Below are 16,666 nucleotides of genomic sequence, written 5' to 3' on the forward strand. Positions count from 1 at the left end.
ATCTATGTTTCTGTTTTTGTGCCAGTACCAGATTGTCTTGATTACTGTAGCTTTATAATATAGTCTGAAGTCAGGGAGTCTCATTCCTCCAGCTCCGTTTTTTTCCCTCAAGACTGCTATGGCTATTCGGGGTCTTTTGTGTCTCCATACAGATTTTAAGGTTTTTTTGTTCTAGTTCCATAAAAAATGCCATTGGTAATTTGATAGGGATTGCATTGAATCTGTAGATTACTTTGGGTAGTAGAGTCATTTTCACAATGTTGATTCTTCCAATCCAAGAACATGGTATATCTCTCCATCTGTTTGTATCATCTTTAATTTCTTTCATCAGTGTCTTATAGTTTTCTGCATACAGGTCCTTTGTCTACCTAGGTAGGTTTATTCCTAGGTATTTTATTCTTTTAGTTGCAATGGTAAATGGGAGTGTTTCCTTATATTCTCTTTCAGATTTTTCATCCTTAGTGTATAGGAATGCAAGATATTTCTGTGCATTAATTTTGTATCCTGCCACTTTACCAAATTCATTGATTAGCTCTAGTAGTTTTCTGGTGGCATCTTTAGGATTCTCTATGTATAGTATCATGTCATCTGCACACGGTGACAGTTTTACTTCTTCTTTTCCAATTTGTATTCCTTTTATTTCTTTTTCTTGTCTGATTGCCATGGCTAGGACTTCCAAAACGATGTTGAATAATAGTGGTGAGAGTGGACATCCTTGTCTCGTTCCTGATCTTAGAGGAAATGCTTTCAGTTTTTCACCATTGAGAATGATGTTTGCTGTGGGTTTGTCATATATGGCCTTTATTATGTTGAGGTAGGCTCCCTCTGTGCCCACTCTCTGGAGAGTTTTTATCATAAATGGGTGTTGAATTTTGTCAAAAGCTTTTTCTGCATCTATGGAAATGATCATATGGTTTTTTTTTTTTTTTTTAAGATTTTTTTGATGTAGACCATTTTTTAAAAATAAATAATTAATTAATATTTAATTTTGGCTGTGTTGGGTCTTCGTTTCTGTGCAAGGGCTTTCTCCAGTTGTGGTGAGCGGGGGCCACTCTTCGTTGCGGTGCGCGGACCTCTCAATGTTGTGGGCTCTCCCGTTGTGGAGCACAGGCTCCAGATGCGCAGGCTCAGTAGTTGTGGCTCACGGGCCTAGTTGCTCCGCGGCATGTGGGATCTTCCCAGACCAGGGCTCGAGCCCGTGTCCCCTGCATTGGCAGGCAGATTCTTAACCACTGTGCCACCAGGGAAGCCCGATCATATTGTTTTTATTCTTCAATTTGTTAATATGGTGTATCACATTGATTGATTTGCGTATATTGAAGAATCCTTGCATCCCTGGGATGAATCCCACTTGATCATGGTGCATGATCGTTTTAATATGTTGTTGGATTCTGCTTGCTAGTATTTTATTAAGGATTTTTGCATCTGTATTCATCAGTGATATTGGTCTGTAATTTTCTTTTTTTGTAGTATCTTTACCTGGTTTTGGTATCAGGGTGATGGTGGCCTCATAGAATGAGTTTGGAAGTGTTTCTTCCTCTGCAATTTTTTGGAAGAGTTTGAGAAGGATGGGTGTTAGCTCTTCTCTAAATGTTTGATAGAATTCACCTGTGAAGCCATCTGGTCCTGGACTTTTGTTTGTTGGAAGATTTTAAATCACAGTTTCAATTTCATTACTTGTGATTGGTCTGTTCATATTTTCTATTTCTTCCTGGTTCAGTCTTGGAAGGTTATACCTTTCTAAAAATTTGTCCATTTCTTCCAGGTTGTCCATTTTATTGGCGTAGAGTTGCTTGTAGTAGTCTCTTAGGATGCTTTGTATTTCTGTGGTGTCTGTTGTAACTTCTCCTTTTTCATTTCTAATTCTATTGATTTGAGTCCTCTCCCTCTTTTTCTTGATGAGTCTGGCTAATGTTTATCAATTTTGTTTATCTTCTCAAAGAACCAGCTTTTAGTTTTATTGATCTTTGCTATTGTTTTCTTTGTTTCTATTTCATTTATTTCTGCTCCGATCTTTATGATTTCTCTCCTTCTGCTAACTTTGGGTTGTGTTTGTTCTTCTTTCTCTAGTTCTTTTAGGTGTAAGGTTAGATTGTTTATTTGAGATTTTTCTTATTTCTTCAGGTAGGCTTGTATAGCTATAAACTTCCCTCTTAGAACTGCTTTTGCTGCATCCCATAGGTTTTGGATCGTCGTGTTTTCATTGTCATTTGTCTCTGGGTATTTTTTGATTTCCTCTTTGATTTCTTCAGTGATCTCTTGGTTATTTAGTAACGTATTGTTTCACCTCCATGTGTTTGTGGTGTTTACATTTTTTTCCCTGTAATTCATTTCTAATCTCATAGCATTGTGGTCGGAAAAGATGCTTGATATGATTTCAATTTTCTTAATTTTACTGAGGCTTGATTTGGGACCCAAGATGTGAGCTATCCTGGAGAATGTTCTTTGCGCACTTGAGAAGAAAGTGTAATCTGCTGTTTTTGGATGGAATGTCCTATAAATATCAATTAAATCTATCTGGTCTGTTGTGTCATTCAAAGCTTCTGTTTCCTTATTTATTTTCATTTTTTATGATCTGTCCATTAGTGTAAGTAAGGTGTTAAAGTCCCCCACTATTATTGTGTTACTGTTGATTTCCTCTTTTATAGCTGTTAGCAGTTGCTTTATGTGTTGAGGTGCTCCTGTGTTGGGTGCATATATATTTATAATTGTTATATCTTCTTCTTGGATTGATCCCTTGATCATTATGTAGTGTCCTTCCGTGTCTCTTGTAAGGAGAAAGTCTTTACAGAAGGTTTACAGATTATAAATAAAGAGGGCATGATAGAATTAGAAAATTACCTGTTTGCAGTCCCTAGTGTAATAATTGATTTAAGCAAGGATTAGGTGAAATGTCTTTGAGCAACAGATATTGACATAGTCTCAAAACATCATGCCAGGAACTAAACCACTTAGACGTGCCAAAAATAAATAAATCAGTGTGGGAAAATAAATTCCCCGTAGATTATTTACTAAGCATAAAGGGAAAAATGTACGTTTACAAAGAATCAAATTTAGCATCATCATTTATGTTACAACTTGACCTTATGTACCTCCTGATATGATCTGTAGCAAGGTATATACGACATCATCTATGCAATTTTGTGTCAAAAAAGTTTAACCTGAATCTAATGGGGAAACAATCAGACAAATCCAGAATTGGGACAGTCTAGGAGACAACAGGCCAGGCTCTTTAAAGAGTCTATGTTGTAGACAGTAACAGCAACAATAAAACTTGGGGTTGGTACTGTTCTAAGATTTTAAAAGACTAATGAAATATAAACAAATGCATTGTATAAACTTTGATCTTGAATCAAAGAGAAAAGGCCATTGTCTTGACATTGGGGACATTTGAATTGAATTTTCTATTGGGTAATATTAGATTTATGTTAATTTTTCTTATTGTAATAATGGTGTTGTAGTTCTATAGGTTCATATCTTTTTCTTGGAGCTGAATTTTGCAGTAATTTAAAGGTGAGGTGCTGTGGTGTCTGCAACATACTTTCAAGTGGTTTAGCAAAATTTTGTTTTTATACATAACACACACATACATACATGTGCATAACGTGTGTGTGTGTGTGTTTATAGATAGATATTGATCAAGCAAAAGTAGTGAATCTAGGTGAAGGGATTGTGGGTCTTCATTGTACCTTTCAACTTTTCTGAAGTTTTCAAGATAAAGAGTGTCAGGGGAACTATTTTCCTATGCCCACAAAATAAAACAAAAAAAAAACTAGTATCAACTGGATTATGAATTATTTATGATATTGCCATATGAGAATATCTACCTTTTTTTTTTTTTTTTTTTTTTGCGGTACGCGGGCCTCTCACTGTTGTGGCCTCTCCCGTTGCGGAGCACAGATTCCGGACGCGCAGGCTCAGCGGCCGTGGCTCATGGGCCCAGCTGCTCCGCGGCATGTGGGATCTTCCCAGACCGGGGCACGAACCCGCGTCCCCTGCATCGGCAGGCAGACTCTCAACCACTGCGCCACCAGGGAAGCCCCTCTACCATTTTTTGATAGGACTAGTTGGTGAATAACTAGTTTTGAATTATATAAAAGTCTTGAGTACTTATTATATCTGTAAAACATGAAGACCTTCTAATTTTACTCTGGGTAGACTCATACCATAGCAAATGGTAATTTAAGGAAACAAATTTAACGATTATTTATTTAATTTTTACTAGTTAAAATTAAAAATTTTTTTCACTATAGGGACTTCCCTGGTGGTCCAGTGGTTAAGACTCTGTGCTTCCACTGCTGGGGGCGTGGGTTCGGTCCCTGGTCGGGGAACTAAGATCCCACAAGCTGAGTGGCTCAGCCAAAAAAAATTAAATTAAATTAAATTAAAAAATTGTTTTTTCACTATAAATTAACATACTTGTAATAATGAAAATTTGGAAAATAGAGAAAGGGCAAAAACCTACCAGTAATTTCCATCTCCTCATTAAAAATCACTATTAATAATTAAATAAATATTGGAATATTTATTTAAATTTTATTTTATATGCACCTAAATTTCTATTTTTTAAAAAATTAATTAATTAATTTATGGCTGCATTGGGTCTTCGTTGCTGTGTGCAGGCTTTCTCTAGTTTCAGAGAGCACGGGCTACTCTTCGTTGTGGTGTGCAGTCTTCTCATTGCGGTGGCTTCTCTTGTTGTGGAGCAGGGGCTCTAGGTGTATGGACTTCAGTAGTTGTGGCACGCGGGCTCAGTAGTTGTGGCTCGCTGGCTCTAGAGTGCAGGCTGAGTCGTTGTGCACGGGCTTAGTTGCTTTGTGGCATGTGGGATCCTTCTGGACCAGGGCTCAAACCCGTGTCCCCTGCACTGGCAGGCAGATTCCTAACCACTGCGCCACCAAGGAAGTCCCTAAATCTCTATTTTATTATAAAAATATCATATTCTTCAGACAGTCTTTATAACCTTATTTTAAAAATCTTACAGAAAAATCTTTCTAAAGTAATAAATACTGGTATAGTCTATGTTACAACAAGGATTACTTTTGGGAAATATTGTAAAAGCTGCTTTATTTTGAGTTTTACTGTCCTTTTTCAACCTGCATGGGAGGGAGACCCCTTCCCCTGTCTTGGGATGAAAACTCTGGTGGACTCCATGACTTTTCTGGTCATTTTTGGTCATAAAGTATGACAGGCACTTTAAGGTACAAAGTCTTAATTTGGCGGTAGAATGTCCAGTCCTATGTAATACTAAGTAATACTAAATAAACGCAGTCCAAGTTTCCAGTTTAATTCAGAGTGAAACTTCTCCCCTCCTTATTGTCTGCTCTCTGGCCTATTTGCTAGTAGCTATTTTATAATATCTCCTTAGGGTTTGGGGTGTGGATGGGGGAAGCAGGAGATAAAGAGAAGTGGGGAAGTTCTTACTTGGCACTGTCACAAGGGGACTTTGTGCTCTCTCGTTGTCAGGTGTTTAAACTTGGCTCTTCTTCCAGGCAGCGTGTTTAGCACTCCTTTGGAGACATTGTCCGTGGCTGTCTCCACACCTGGCGCCTTGCCCTGAGCACGTGTACTCTGAGAAGTGTGCTTCCGTTGGTCCTCACTCCTTCCTCGGGGCCCTGTGCCTCTGGTTTCCCCTCTTTTGAGGTCTTTCGTCTGTTCTCTCTGGTTGCCCAGTGGGTCAGGATCGAAGATCTCCCCCACCCCTACCCCGCTCCCAAGGGAATGCTCCTGAGTTCTTTATTCTGGGAGCACAGGCTGATTCCTCTCCAGCAACAGTGCTCACTTGCTAAAGCAACTAGTCAGGCCTTCTGCTCTCTGGATTTCCTGTGCAGGAGGCATTCACCAGTCTGAGTGCAGAGGATACATAGCGGCTTCTTTGAGGTTCCTGGGGTTTGAGGTGAGAACACAGCCCTCCACCCCCAAACATCTCTTCATTTGAGGCAGATGAAGGAGCTCAAAATACCTTTCTAATATTCTCTGAAGAAATCCTCAAAACTCCTCTCTTGTTATCTCCGTACTCTCTACCCTTTCATATCCTTGATGTCAGGGAGGCACTTTTCAAGTTCTTAAACTTGTTCTCAGATATTTCCTTTGAAAATTTAATTTTTTTTTTTTTCCAATTTATCTTTTGGCCGTGCTGCATGGCTTGTGGGATCTTAGTTCCCCGACCAGGGATCGAATCCATGTCCCCTGTATTGGAAGCGCAGAGTCTTAACCACTGGACCACCAGGGAAGTCCCATCCTTTGAAAATTTATAACTTGATCTGACCCTCTCTTTGGAGTTTCATTTAATTTAATACCCTGTTTACATATGTTTAAAAAACTCAAAGAATACAGTCCCCTGTCCCTATTCTTCTTAAATGTACTTTTCACAGCTCAGTGCAGTTTACACTTTGACACTATTCTTCCAGGTATTTTACTGCCTTTACAAACACACCTGCATTTTGGTATAACTTCGTTTTTTTGGCTACACAGAATAATTTTGTACTCCAAGTCTACAGACTACTTTTTTCCATTTAACATGGCAGGTTTCCAGTCCTGTGATAGAGATCTGCCTAATTAATTTTAATGTTTATGTAGTAGTCCACAATTATGTCCCATAGTTATTTGACTCTTGTTGATTAACATTTAGGTGTTTCCTGATTTCTATAATGAGCACTCTCTTTTTTTAAAAAAAAACCTATTTTAATTCCTGAATTGTACTTTTTTTTTTTTTTTTTTTTGGTTGTGCCACGTGGCTTGTGGGAGTTCCCTGACCAGGGATTGAACCTGGGCCCAGCAATTACAGCACTGAATCCTAACTACTAGGCCACCAGGGAACTCCCTATAATGAACACTCTTGCTCTTATATTTTTCATGACTGATAAATTTATCTTGAGTAAATTTGTAAAATTGAAATTTCTGGATCAAAGAGAATTTTATAATTTTGATGATATTTCTAAATTGCCCTGTAAAAAGCTGAAAACATTTTTATTTCTTCTTACTGCATAAGAGAGAGATGAGAATGCCTGTTTCTCTAAACCGTTGCCAACCCCCAGGTGTTCTCAATCTTTTAAATCTTACCAACCTGAAAGGTGAAAAATAATAACCTTAAAAAATAATAATTTGCATTTCTTTAATTTTGAGTGAGATTGAATGTATTTTTTTCCTGTGAAGCATCTCTTTCTGTCTGCCTGGAGTTAGACAGACTACATAGTCTGAGGGCACAGTTCCTGAGACTGCTTTCACTTCTGACACCAACTGCAAGTTTGGGGGGGGTCCTAAAAACCTCCCTCAGATTCAGTCATTTGCTAGAAAGACTCACAGAACTCCCTGAAAGCTGTCACCCTCATGATTACGGTTCATTGCTAGGAAGGGGTACAGAAAAAGCAGCCAAAGGAGGAGATGCACAGAGCAGAGTCTGGGAAGCATTCATTCATTGTCCTCAGGATGTGCTACCCTCTCAGCACGGATGCGTGACATGACACGTGGAGCATTGCCAACCTGGGAAGCTCACCTGAGCTTCAGTGTCCAGAGTTTTTATGGGGGCTTCATTATGTAGGCATACCTGATTGATTGATTGCCCATGGGGTTGAATCCAGCCTACAGCATAGTACCCCCCAAATTTGGCATGAGTCACCCTAATAGCATAAACTGTCAAGTGCCTCTGAAGGGCCCACCATGAATAAAGATACTCCCAACACTCAGGAAGTTCCAGGGGGTTAGAGGTTACTTTCCAGGAACTGGGGAGAGGCCAGACTTCTCTTTGGGCAGGGCCAAATTCTTTACTACACACTGTCCTATGCCCGTTCTTATATTGGGATATTTGGTTCCTTTTGTAGAGATCATAACCCAAAAATACTCTATGAGTGTAAAACTAAACTATAGAATCCAAAATTATTTTCCGAATTTAAAATTATGATTGTTCCTGTTGCAGCATTTTGTTACTTATTTCCTAATACTTTGTGTGTTAGTGTTGTCGCTGTCACTTTTAGTAGCTTTTGTATTTTAGAAGCCCTGGCAGAGGAGCTGTTAAGAATGACAAGTTTGTGGGATGTAGGTTCAGGGCCTGGGCCAGTTTGTAACTTGGCACTCTTAGGGCAAAGCTTAATCTTCTCTGGCCTTAATCCCCGTGTCTGAGAAACGTGGACCGTAACCTCTGCCTTCCTCACAGCGTTGTTGAGAGTCAGATAAGAACTGTGCGTGAAAATGCATTACAGTCTCTGAGAGCCTGAGAGATTAAAATGAGAAGTAAATATGCTTAGACATTTTAAATTTGCTTATGCATTCTGCTAGAGTTGGTCGTTTAGTCTGTTTTCAGGTTTTCTGCTGTTGTAATTAGCACTGGTCTGAGACCTTTTTTACTTAAAAGAGAGTGTTGATATTTTCTTGGTTTATATTTTCCCCAAGTTGAGATACTGGGTCAAAGCAAATATATAATTGTATGACTCTTAATAAAAATCTGAGTGATTTTAAAAGGTGAAACTGTCTTGAAATGGGATAGATTTCAGTGCATGAGATGCCTGATTTAGGTAGATTTCTGGATCTTCCAAGTTAAGAGAAGATATTTATAGCTTTATTTGTAGTGGGTGAAGAGTTTGGGACAATTTTTTTTTCCAACTTCATTGAGATATGATTGACAAATAAAATTTTATGTACTTGGGTTGTACAATGTGATTTCTTTTTAGGGTGTATAATGTGACGTTTGATATGTGTGTACAATGCTTAACCACAGCCCACACATCCCCACTTCATATTGCTAACATTGTGTGTGTGTGTGTGTGCGTGTGTGTGTGTGCGTGCGCGCTGAGAACACACAAGATGTACTTTCAGCAAATTTCACATGTACTGTAAAAGTTTGGAATAGTTTGCGGGTCCATTTTTTTCCTTTGCTTTTTCCTCTTATGTCCATTAGAGGGCACTGGAGAAAAAGCACTAAGGAAAAATTTGGATGTCCATGTAAATTATTTTTTGAAATAAAATGATTTTGGACTTTATGAACTTTAAGCAGCTGGCTTGTGATATTTCAGGTTTCTCATAGAAATCACTCATAAAATCATCAGATCTAGGGGAGAAAATATATATATATTTCCAACTTCAGTGCAGCATGAAAATAACGGCCCCGTTTTTTGCTTTTCATTATTTTTAGGTTACAGCAGGGTTTCCAGATGTGTCCTGTGTGTTCATTTGATATTGGAGACAGTATACTAAAATTCAGTGATGGATGTTATTACTGCTTGTCTCTTCTTTTTCGTATCTCCGGGGAGCATTTTCTTTGGGGTCCATCCAGGCAGATTCCTGAGCTGCTTTCTGCCTGTTCATCATTCTACATCACATTAATTGCCTTAGTTGTTACTGCAGAGGAAGCAGTACGCTCTAATACCTAAAAGCATCAGCTGTAGAGTTGGGCCAGAGCACTCCTACTGTAAGACCTCTTTTGAATGATATTCACTAACTTTCATGTGTCACAGTATCTCAGCTTGTGTGTCTGGGCAAGTCATTTCACTCTGTGCTAGAGTGGGAGACGATAACAGTAACTGCTTTATAAAGTTGTTTTGAAGATACAATAAGTTAATCCATCTAAAGCCTTTATTTTATTGCCTGCCACATAGTATGTCCTTGATAACCAATAAACGATTATTGTCTAAGGAGATATCTTCAAATGGGATATGTTTGGTCTGACTAGAACACCACCATAGTTTCTACCCCCCTCCCTCTGCAGCAAGGCAGTAATTCTAGGGCCAAAGAGAATTTGAAGGGTGGGAGTGAGAACTGAGAACAAGAGAGCTAGAGTTTGAAACGTTGCACATGCCATGTGCCGAGGGGATGGGGTGTTAGGGGAATATGGTAAGGTTGGGGAACTCTCTAAGCAGTTTAGTATGTTAAGAGTGGAGTGCGGTGGGGATGTGTGGAGAGGTGAAATAGAGAAGGAAGGCAGGGGCGGGATCCTGGAGGCCTTTTCATCCTCTGTCAGGAGAGTGTGAGCTTTGTCCTAAAGGCAGTGGGAAGCAATGTGAATTGATTGAATAGGATGAGTGGGCTGGAGGTGTGGGGAGAGAGAGCTCCAGGGTAGGTTCAGACGATTAGGAGCAGTCAAGTACACTAGATAATCTCATTCAGTCCTCACAAAGACCCTGGTATTGTACTGTCACCTCCACTTTATCATTTTACAGGGCAGGACACAAGCTTAGAGAAGCAAAGCAATTTGTCCAGAGTCGGATGGGGTGGGACCAAGCCCAGGCTCCATCTCTTTGTCTCACTCCCCTTTGCTGCTTCCCCAGAAGGGAAGTTGAGGAGTTTGGTTAGAGAACAAGGAGTCAGGAAGAGCCTGCCAAGGATTAGGTTGTTTATTTTCTGTTTCTCTCGTGTTGTGCTTCTAAATGTAAAGCAGATTGCTACTTGTTTTCTTCCTGCAGTAAATAAATGTTGCTAAAATACTCCCCACAGCATGTTCTGGTTAAGCAGACGAACAGTGGTATCAGTATCATTAGTTTTGGAAATAAAGGCGGATGCTTGGTAATTACTCACCAGAGAAACATTTCAGTCTACAAAAGGAGCTTGGTGTGTCCAGTTCTGATTATAAGGCTGCATAGTACTGCAGTGTAACAGCATGAAGCTGGTTCTCCTTTCATAATTATTTTTAAGGCTTTAAGTGTTAAATTCACCCTCAAATGTAAGGTGACGTCTCTTCAACCCCAACGTTGGCACTTAACCAACTAGGTGGAAGTTTTACCTTAAAGTCTTTAACAAATCCCCTTTTGTCTTGTTTTTATCCTAGGCAATATTGGGGTGGTACTGTGGTTTCTGGGATGAAGGTGTGAGAATGAATTCGGTAATATTGTATAATATCTTTTTCTTTCTTTTTTTTTTTTTTAAGAGAATTGGTACCACTTTTTGGCTCCCATTATTACAGCAGATTCATATATTTCCGTCTATTTATAAAGAACTTCTCACTTATTTATAGTCATTTTCCTAAGTGCCTAGGAAGTGAGCTTATAATCAGTTTTCCGTTTTGCGTATCAGAAAATAGCAGCTTGGAGAGGGCATGCGTTTTCTTTCAAGACAAGTGTGATGGGTTTGGGAGTTGGGGAGGGGTGGAAGGTTGGAGACAGGGCTATTGCAGTTGTCCCTTAGGTGAAACCAAGGCTGGGGGCAAAAGCAGTGGCATTGTGGTTGGAGAGAACCCATACGTTGAGAATTAGAAGTTTAGAACTTGGTCACGCGTTGCCCAATGGGTGTGCAGGAGAGGAAGGAATCCAGATTGACCAGTTCTGGGATCTTCATTTATTTCTGCTTAGACTATGTAACGGCTATAAAAAAATAAATAAAAATATACGGGTCCTATGTCAGTTGTTATGTTGTTATATTCTGGGCAAACGGGAAAATGTCTGCAGATAGGAGATTAGAATTAGAATTTGAATGGGGCTTTGCACTTCCTTGGAGAGTGCTGTGAACCATTGTATTTCTTTTCAGAAATGGAGTTACTGCTGCATATGCAAGATAGGACTAAACTGTCATAGAGGGAAAGAATGATAAAATTTTGCCCTGAATACCCAAGACCTTTAATCATAGCCGCTGCTCTCTTTCCATGTGAATTATGTGTCCAGATGATTGAATCTGGAGTAGCTGCACTCACATTTTATAATAGATAATTTCTCTAGTGTTGGGACATTGACAGTGTTCCATGGCCATTCTTTTTTTTTTAAAATAAATTTATTTATTTATTTTTGGCTGTGTTGGGTCTTTGTTGTGGTGCGTGGGCTTCTTATTGCGGTACGCGGGCCTCTCACTGTTGTGGCCTCTCCCGTTGCAGAGCACAGGCTCTGGACGCGCAGGCTCAGCAGCCATGGCTCACGGGCCCAGCCGCTCCGCCGGCGTGTGGGATCTTCCCGAACCTGGGCACGAACCCGTGTCCCCTGTATCGGCAGGCGGACTCTCAACCACTGCGCCACCAGGGAACCCCTTGAGGGCAGATGTTGCCACCTACTATCAATTCTTGCATGATTAGTAGGGAATTACAGTAACTTGCTTCGGAATTACTTCAGACATTTAAATGCTCTCAAGGTCAAGGTTAGTTCACTTTGCTCCACCACAAGACTTCCTTGGAACTCAAGCTCACATCTTTGCTTTTAGGTCTGAAATAGACTTAAAAAAAAAAAAAAAAAAAAAAGAACAAGCCATAGGATTCTTTTTTTTTTTTCTTTCTTTTAAAAAAATATTTGGTTGCACTGGGTCTTAGTTGCGGCAGGTGGGCTCCTTAGTTGCAGCATGCGAACTCTTAGTTGCGGCATGCATGTGGGATATAGTTCCCTGACCAGGGATTGAACCCAGTTCCCCTGCATTGGGAGCATGGAGTCTAATCCACTGTGCCACCAGGGAAGTCCCTGGTGGGACAGCAAATCCCTATTCACCTCCTGCCCAGGTTCAAACATGGATCATCCTCCTTTTTCTGTTTTAGTTTGACACAGACCCAAGACATCATGTCATCTGTGAGGTGTTGTCACTTTTAGGTAGAAAGGGCGTTGTTTTGAGTCTGCTCATTGATTCACTGGGGTCTAGACACTGAAAATGGACAGGCACTGAGGGTAGTTTAGGGCTCAGTGGTAGGGCTCCTGCTCAGGTGACTTATTTTGGTTCTGCAGCTCTTAGTAAGATCTGATGAATGTCTCCTCTGAAGTGTAACACAGACTTTGTGGGTTGTCTCAAAATGATTAATTAGCACTTTAACCGTCTTCCAAAAAGGTATTGAGGTAACTTTAAAATATATATACATGTAATGAGATTTAAAAAGAGAGGAAGAAATCAATGTAAACGGTGAATGGGGGTCATCTTGTAATATGACGTCACTGACAGAATATAAGACAAGGATGATGCAAGGCCTGATACAGTGATCAGAGTTGTGCTGTGAATTTTCTAGTGGCCAAAGTCAAAAGGAAACACAGTTTTATATTATCCTTCAGATTTATTTCTATCACTGAAGACAGATTTTCACCATGGGATCTTCTGTAAGAAGCCTTTGGGGCTACAGGTGGAGGTGGTGGAGTGACTTGGGTTCTGAGCAGGTGGCTGGGCAGCTCAGAGCAATTTTTTGACTTGTTTTTGGGGTTTGCAGATGTTATAACCAGCACTACTATAATTTAGTGACGTCCTATTATGTATCAGGCATTGTGCCAGGTAATTTTGTTTCATTTAATCTTCAACACAGTTCTGCTCCATAGATATTCCTTTTCTCTCTTTTCAGGTGAGGAAATTGAAATTTAGAGAAATAACTTGCTGAAGTTGGGCAGCTGTCTGTGCTCAGATTGTGAAAACTATTTGACATCTAGATAAGTGGATTATTGATTTATGTTTTGTGGATGTATGTGTTTGAATATGTAGTTACTTTTTTGGGGGGAAAAAAAGCCCCTTGTGTGTCTTTAGCGCAGTGTGTGACTGGAAATGTGATCACTTGGAAGAGAACAGGTTTATGGGCTGTGTGGTTCGTGATGAACCCTTTTATCCATGCTACGTGTGTATGATTGTCGTGCTGTTATTTCACTTGCCCATTACCAATTCTGGGTTTCATTCTTTTCATTTTAATACAGAGAGAAAAGGAGCGGCAGGAAGGGGAAACTAGTTTGATCAGGAGCACAGTGAAGAATGAAGCCAGTGAAAGAAGAGCTATGATAACTCCTGCTCTCCGAGAAGCCCTTACTAAACAAGGTGAAAGTCCTCAAGAACTGTTATAATTCTACACTCTTAAGCATTCTAAAAGAGGGAACATAAAATAGGGATTGCCAGGAGGAACAAAGATAAGGAAGTCCCGCTATAGTTGGCTCAGCTGCTGTGTGGTCGTGGCAGCTGTAGCTGTTTAAGGAGTCACGGTCTTGTTTCTGTGGATCACTTGTGTGTTGGCTGCCTGGACCAGCAAGGGTTCTTCTTTGCTTGGTTTATTGGGATGGTACTTTACCATCATTGAGGCTCAGGTATGCAGATGGAAGGTGCAATCATTGGCTTCTTTACACGTCACTGTTTATTAAGGGGAAATTATTAAACCTCATATGATATTAGGCTGGGTTAATTAGAAGTGTTTTATGTAGAAGTATATCTGGATTTCTGTGGTCCTACCTTATGAAGAAGGCTGCAGTTGAATGAACGAATGATATTGGTTTCCTGTAGAAGAAAGAGTAATAAACTGGGGGTGAGTAGACTGACTTCCTTCCCTCCCTCCCTCTTTCTATAATTATTGAGATCCTTTTATGTGACAGTTCCGGCAATGCAGAGGAACTTAAGATACTTGACATATCTCCTTCAAGGAGCTCTCAGCTTATTAGAGGAGACAGACAAAAATATACAGATTTTTTTACATAGAAATATATATGCCTTTTTTTTTTTTTTTTTTTTTTTTTGCGGTACGTGGGCCTCTCACTATTGTGGCCTCTCCCGTTGTGGAGCACAGGCTCCGGACGCACAGGCTCGGTGGCCATGGCTCACGGGCCCAGCCACTCCACAGCATGTGGGATCTTCCCGGACCGGGGCACGAACCCGTGTCCCCTGCATCGGCAGGAGGGCCCTCAACCACTGCGCCACCAGGGAAGCCCTATATCCCTTTTCATTAGAGTAGAATAAAGTGATTTTTTTTTTACGTCAAATCATATTTAATACTTCTGATTACTGTTCAGTTTGTCAGTATTGATGCAAAATTAAGTCTCATTCATATAGGAATAAAGTGATTTTTATAATAGGTTTAAATCTGTCATCTTGCTGTTTGTTTTCTACTTGTCTCATGTGTTCTTGGATTTCCTTTCTCTTGTTTTACTGCCTTCTTTTAGATAGTTTTTTAAATTATATGATTCTGTTTTACATCCTTTGTTAGCTTATTAGCTATAGCACTGTGGTTGCTTAGTGGTTAGTGGTTGCTTGAGGTTTTATACTATCCTGTATCACAGTATATCCTCACTTGGTGTTACACCACTTCACGTAAAGTGGAAGAACCTTCAGTACTTCTGTTTTTGCCCTCCTCAACCTCTGTGCAATTGTTTTCATACCTTTTGCTTCTACACATGTTTTAAGCCCTGTACTAAATTGCTGTTCTTTTGGTTTAAACAATTATCTATTACAGATTTAAATAATTAGGAAAAAATTTTATATATTGACTCATGTAGTTACTACTTTTGGTACTTTTCATTCCTCTGTATAAGTCCGTGTTGTCTGATGGCCTTTTCCTTCTGCCTGAAGGACTCCTTTTTGCATTTCTTGTAGTGTGGGTTTGTTGATGATGAATTTTTTCAGCTTTTGTATATCTGAAAAAGGCTTTCTTTTGCCTTCATTTTTGAAGGATTTTTTTGTTATTTAATTTTATTTTATTTTTGAAGGATTTTTAGTTTTTTGATGTGTCTAGAATTGGCAGTTTTTTTCTTTTTTGCACTTTAAGGGTGTTCTTCCACTGTCTGCTGGATCACGGTGCTTCTCATGAGGGCTCTGCAGTCGTCTTTTGTTCGTTCCTTTCAAATGTAATGTTTTTTACCCCCTGATTTTCTTCTAACAACTGATTTTGAATGATTTTAATTATAATATGTCTCAGTGTAGTTTTCTTCATGCTTCTTGGGATTTGTTGAGCTTCTTGGTTCTGTGGATGTATAGTTTTAATCAAATTTGGACAAATTTTGGACATTATTTCTTCAAATATTTTTCTGCCACCCCCTCTCTTTCTTCTTTTTGGGGACTCCAATTACATGTATAATAGGCCACTTGAATTTAACCCATAGCTCACAGATGTGCTTTTCATATTTTAAAATTATTTTTTCTGTCCTGCTTTACCTGACTGGATAGTTTCTATTGCTGTCTTCAAGTTTAACTCAGTAATCTTTTCGTCTCTAAGTTGAATCTTCTAGTAATTCTATCCAGCGTATTTTTCCAGCTTAGATGTAGCTTTCATCTCTAGAAGTTCAGTTTAGGTCTTTTTCTATCTTCCATGTCTCTACTTAACTTTCAGAGCTTATGGAATACAATTATAACTTTTAATGTCCTTATCTGCTAACATCTATGTCATTTCTGAGTCAGTTTTGGCTGCTGGTTTATTCTCTCCATTATTGATCATGTTTTCCTATCCTTTTTGCATGCGTGGTAATCTTTGATTGTATGCCAGCTCTAATTTTATGTTTTTGGGTACTGGATATTTTTGAATTCCTATAAACATTCTTGAACTTTGTTCTGGGATGAAGATAAATTACTTGGAAACAGCTTGAGCCTTTTCATCTTGCTTTTATGATTTGTTGGGTGAGACCAGAGCTGGCTCACTATACAGCTAATTTTTTCCCCCACCATTGAGGCAAAACACTTCTGTGTACTCTGCCCGGTGCCTTGGAATCTTGAGGTTTTCTGTCTGACTGGTAGGAACAGGCACAGTTCCCAGCTGGCTGTGAGTACCAGGCATGCCTTTAATCTTTTCAGATGGTTCCTTCCCATTACTGGGTAGTTTTTCTCTCACGTATGCACTAAGCAGTACTCAAGCAAGTACTTACAGGAATCCTCTGCAGACCCTTGAGTTCAATCTCTGTGTAGCTTTTGTCTCTCCAGTACTCAGTCTTGCAAACTTTAGCCACAGGGGCTCCCCTCTCTACTTCCGTGTCCTCAACTTGGGGAGAATACTGAGCTCTGCTTGTGTCATCTCTCCCTGCTGCACAGCCTGGCAACTTTCAAGGCAGTA

General features: G+C 39.6%; 1 protein-coding gene across 8 annotated transcripts in view; it reads left to right on the plus strand.

Moving 5' to 3' along the window:
• Positions 1–16,666, plus strand: part of LOC101274335 (S-adenosyl-L-methionine-dependent tRNA 4-demethylwyosine synthase TYW1) — a 451,923-nt gene that overhangs the window by 269,988 nt on the left and 165,269 nt on the right. For all 8 annotated transcript variants that reach the window (XM_049699574.1, XM_049699573.1, XM_033426289.2 and 5 more), the window contains one exon: positions 13,563–13,680. In XM_049699574.1, the coding sequence (XP_049555531.1) occupies positions 13,563–13,680 (118 nt within the window). The remainder of the gene's footprint in view (positions 1–13,562; positions 13,681–16,666) is intronic.

The sequence above is a fragment of the Orcinus orca genome, chromosome 16 (assembly GCF_937001465.1).
Source record: "Orcinus orca chromosome 16, mOrcOrc1.1, whole genome shotgun sequence".
NCBI classification, from domain to species: domain Eukaryota; kingdom Metazoa; phylum Chordata; class Mammalia; order Artiodactyla; family Delphinidae; genus Orcinus; species Orcinus orca.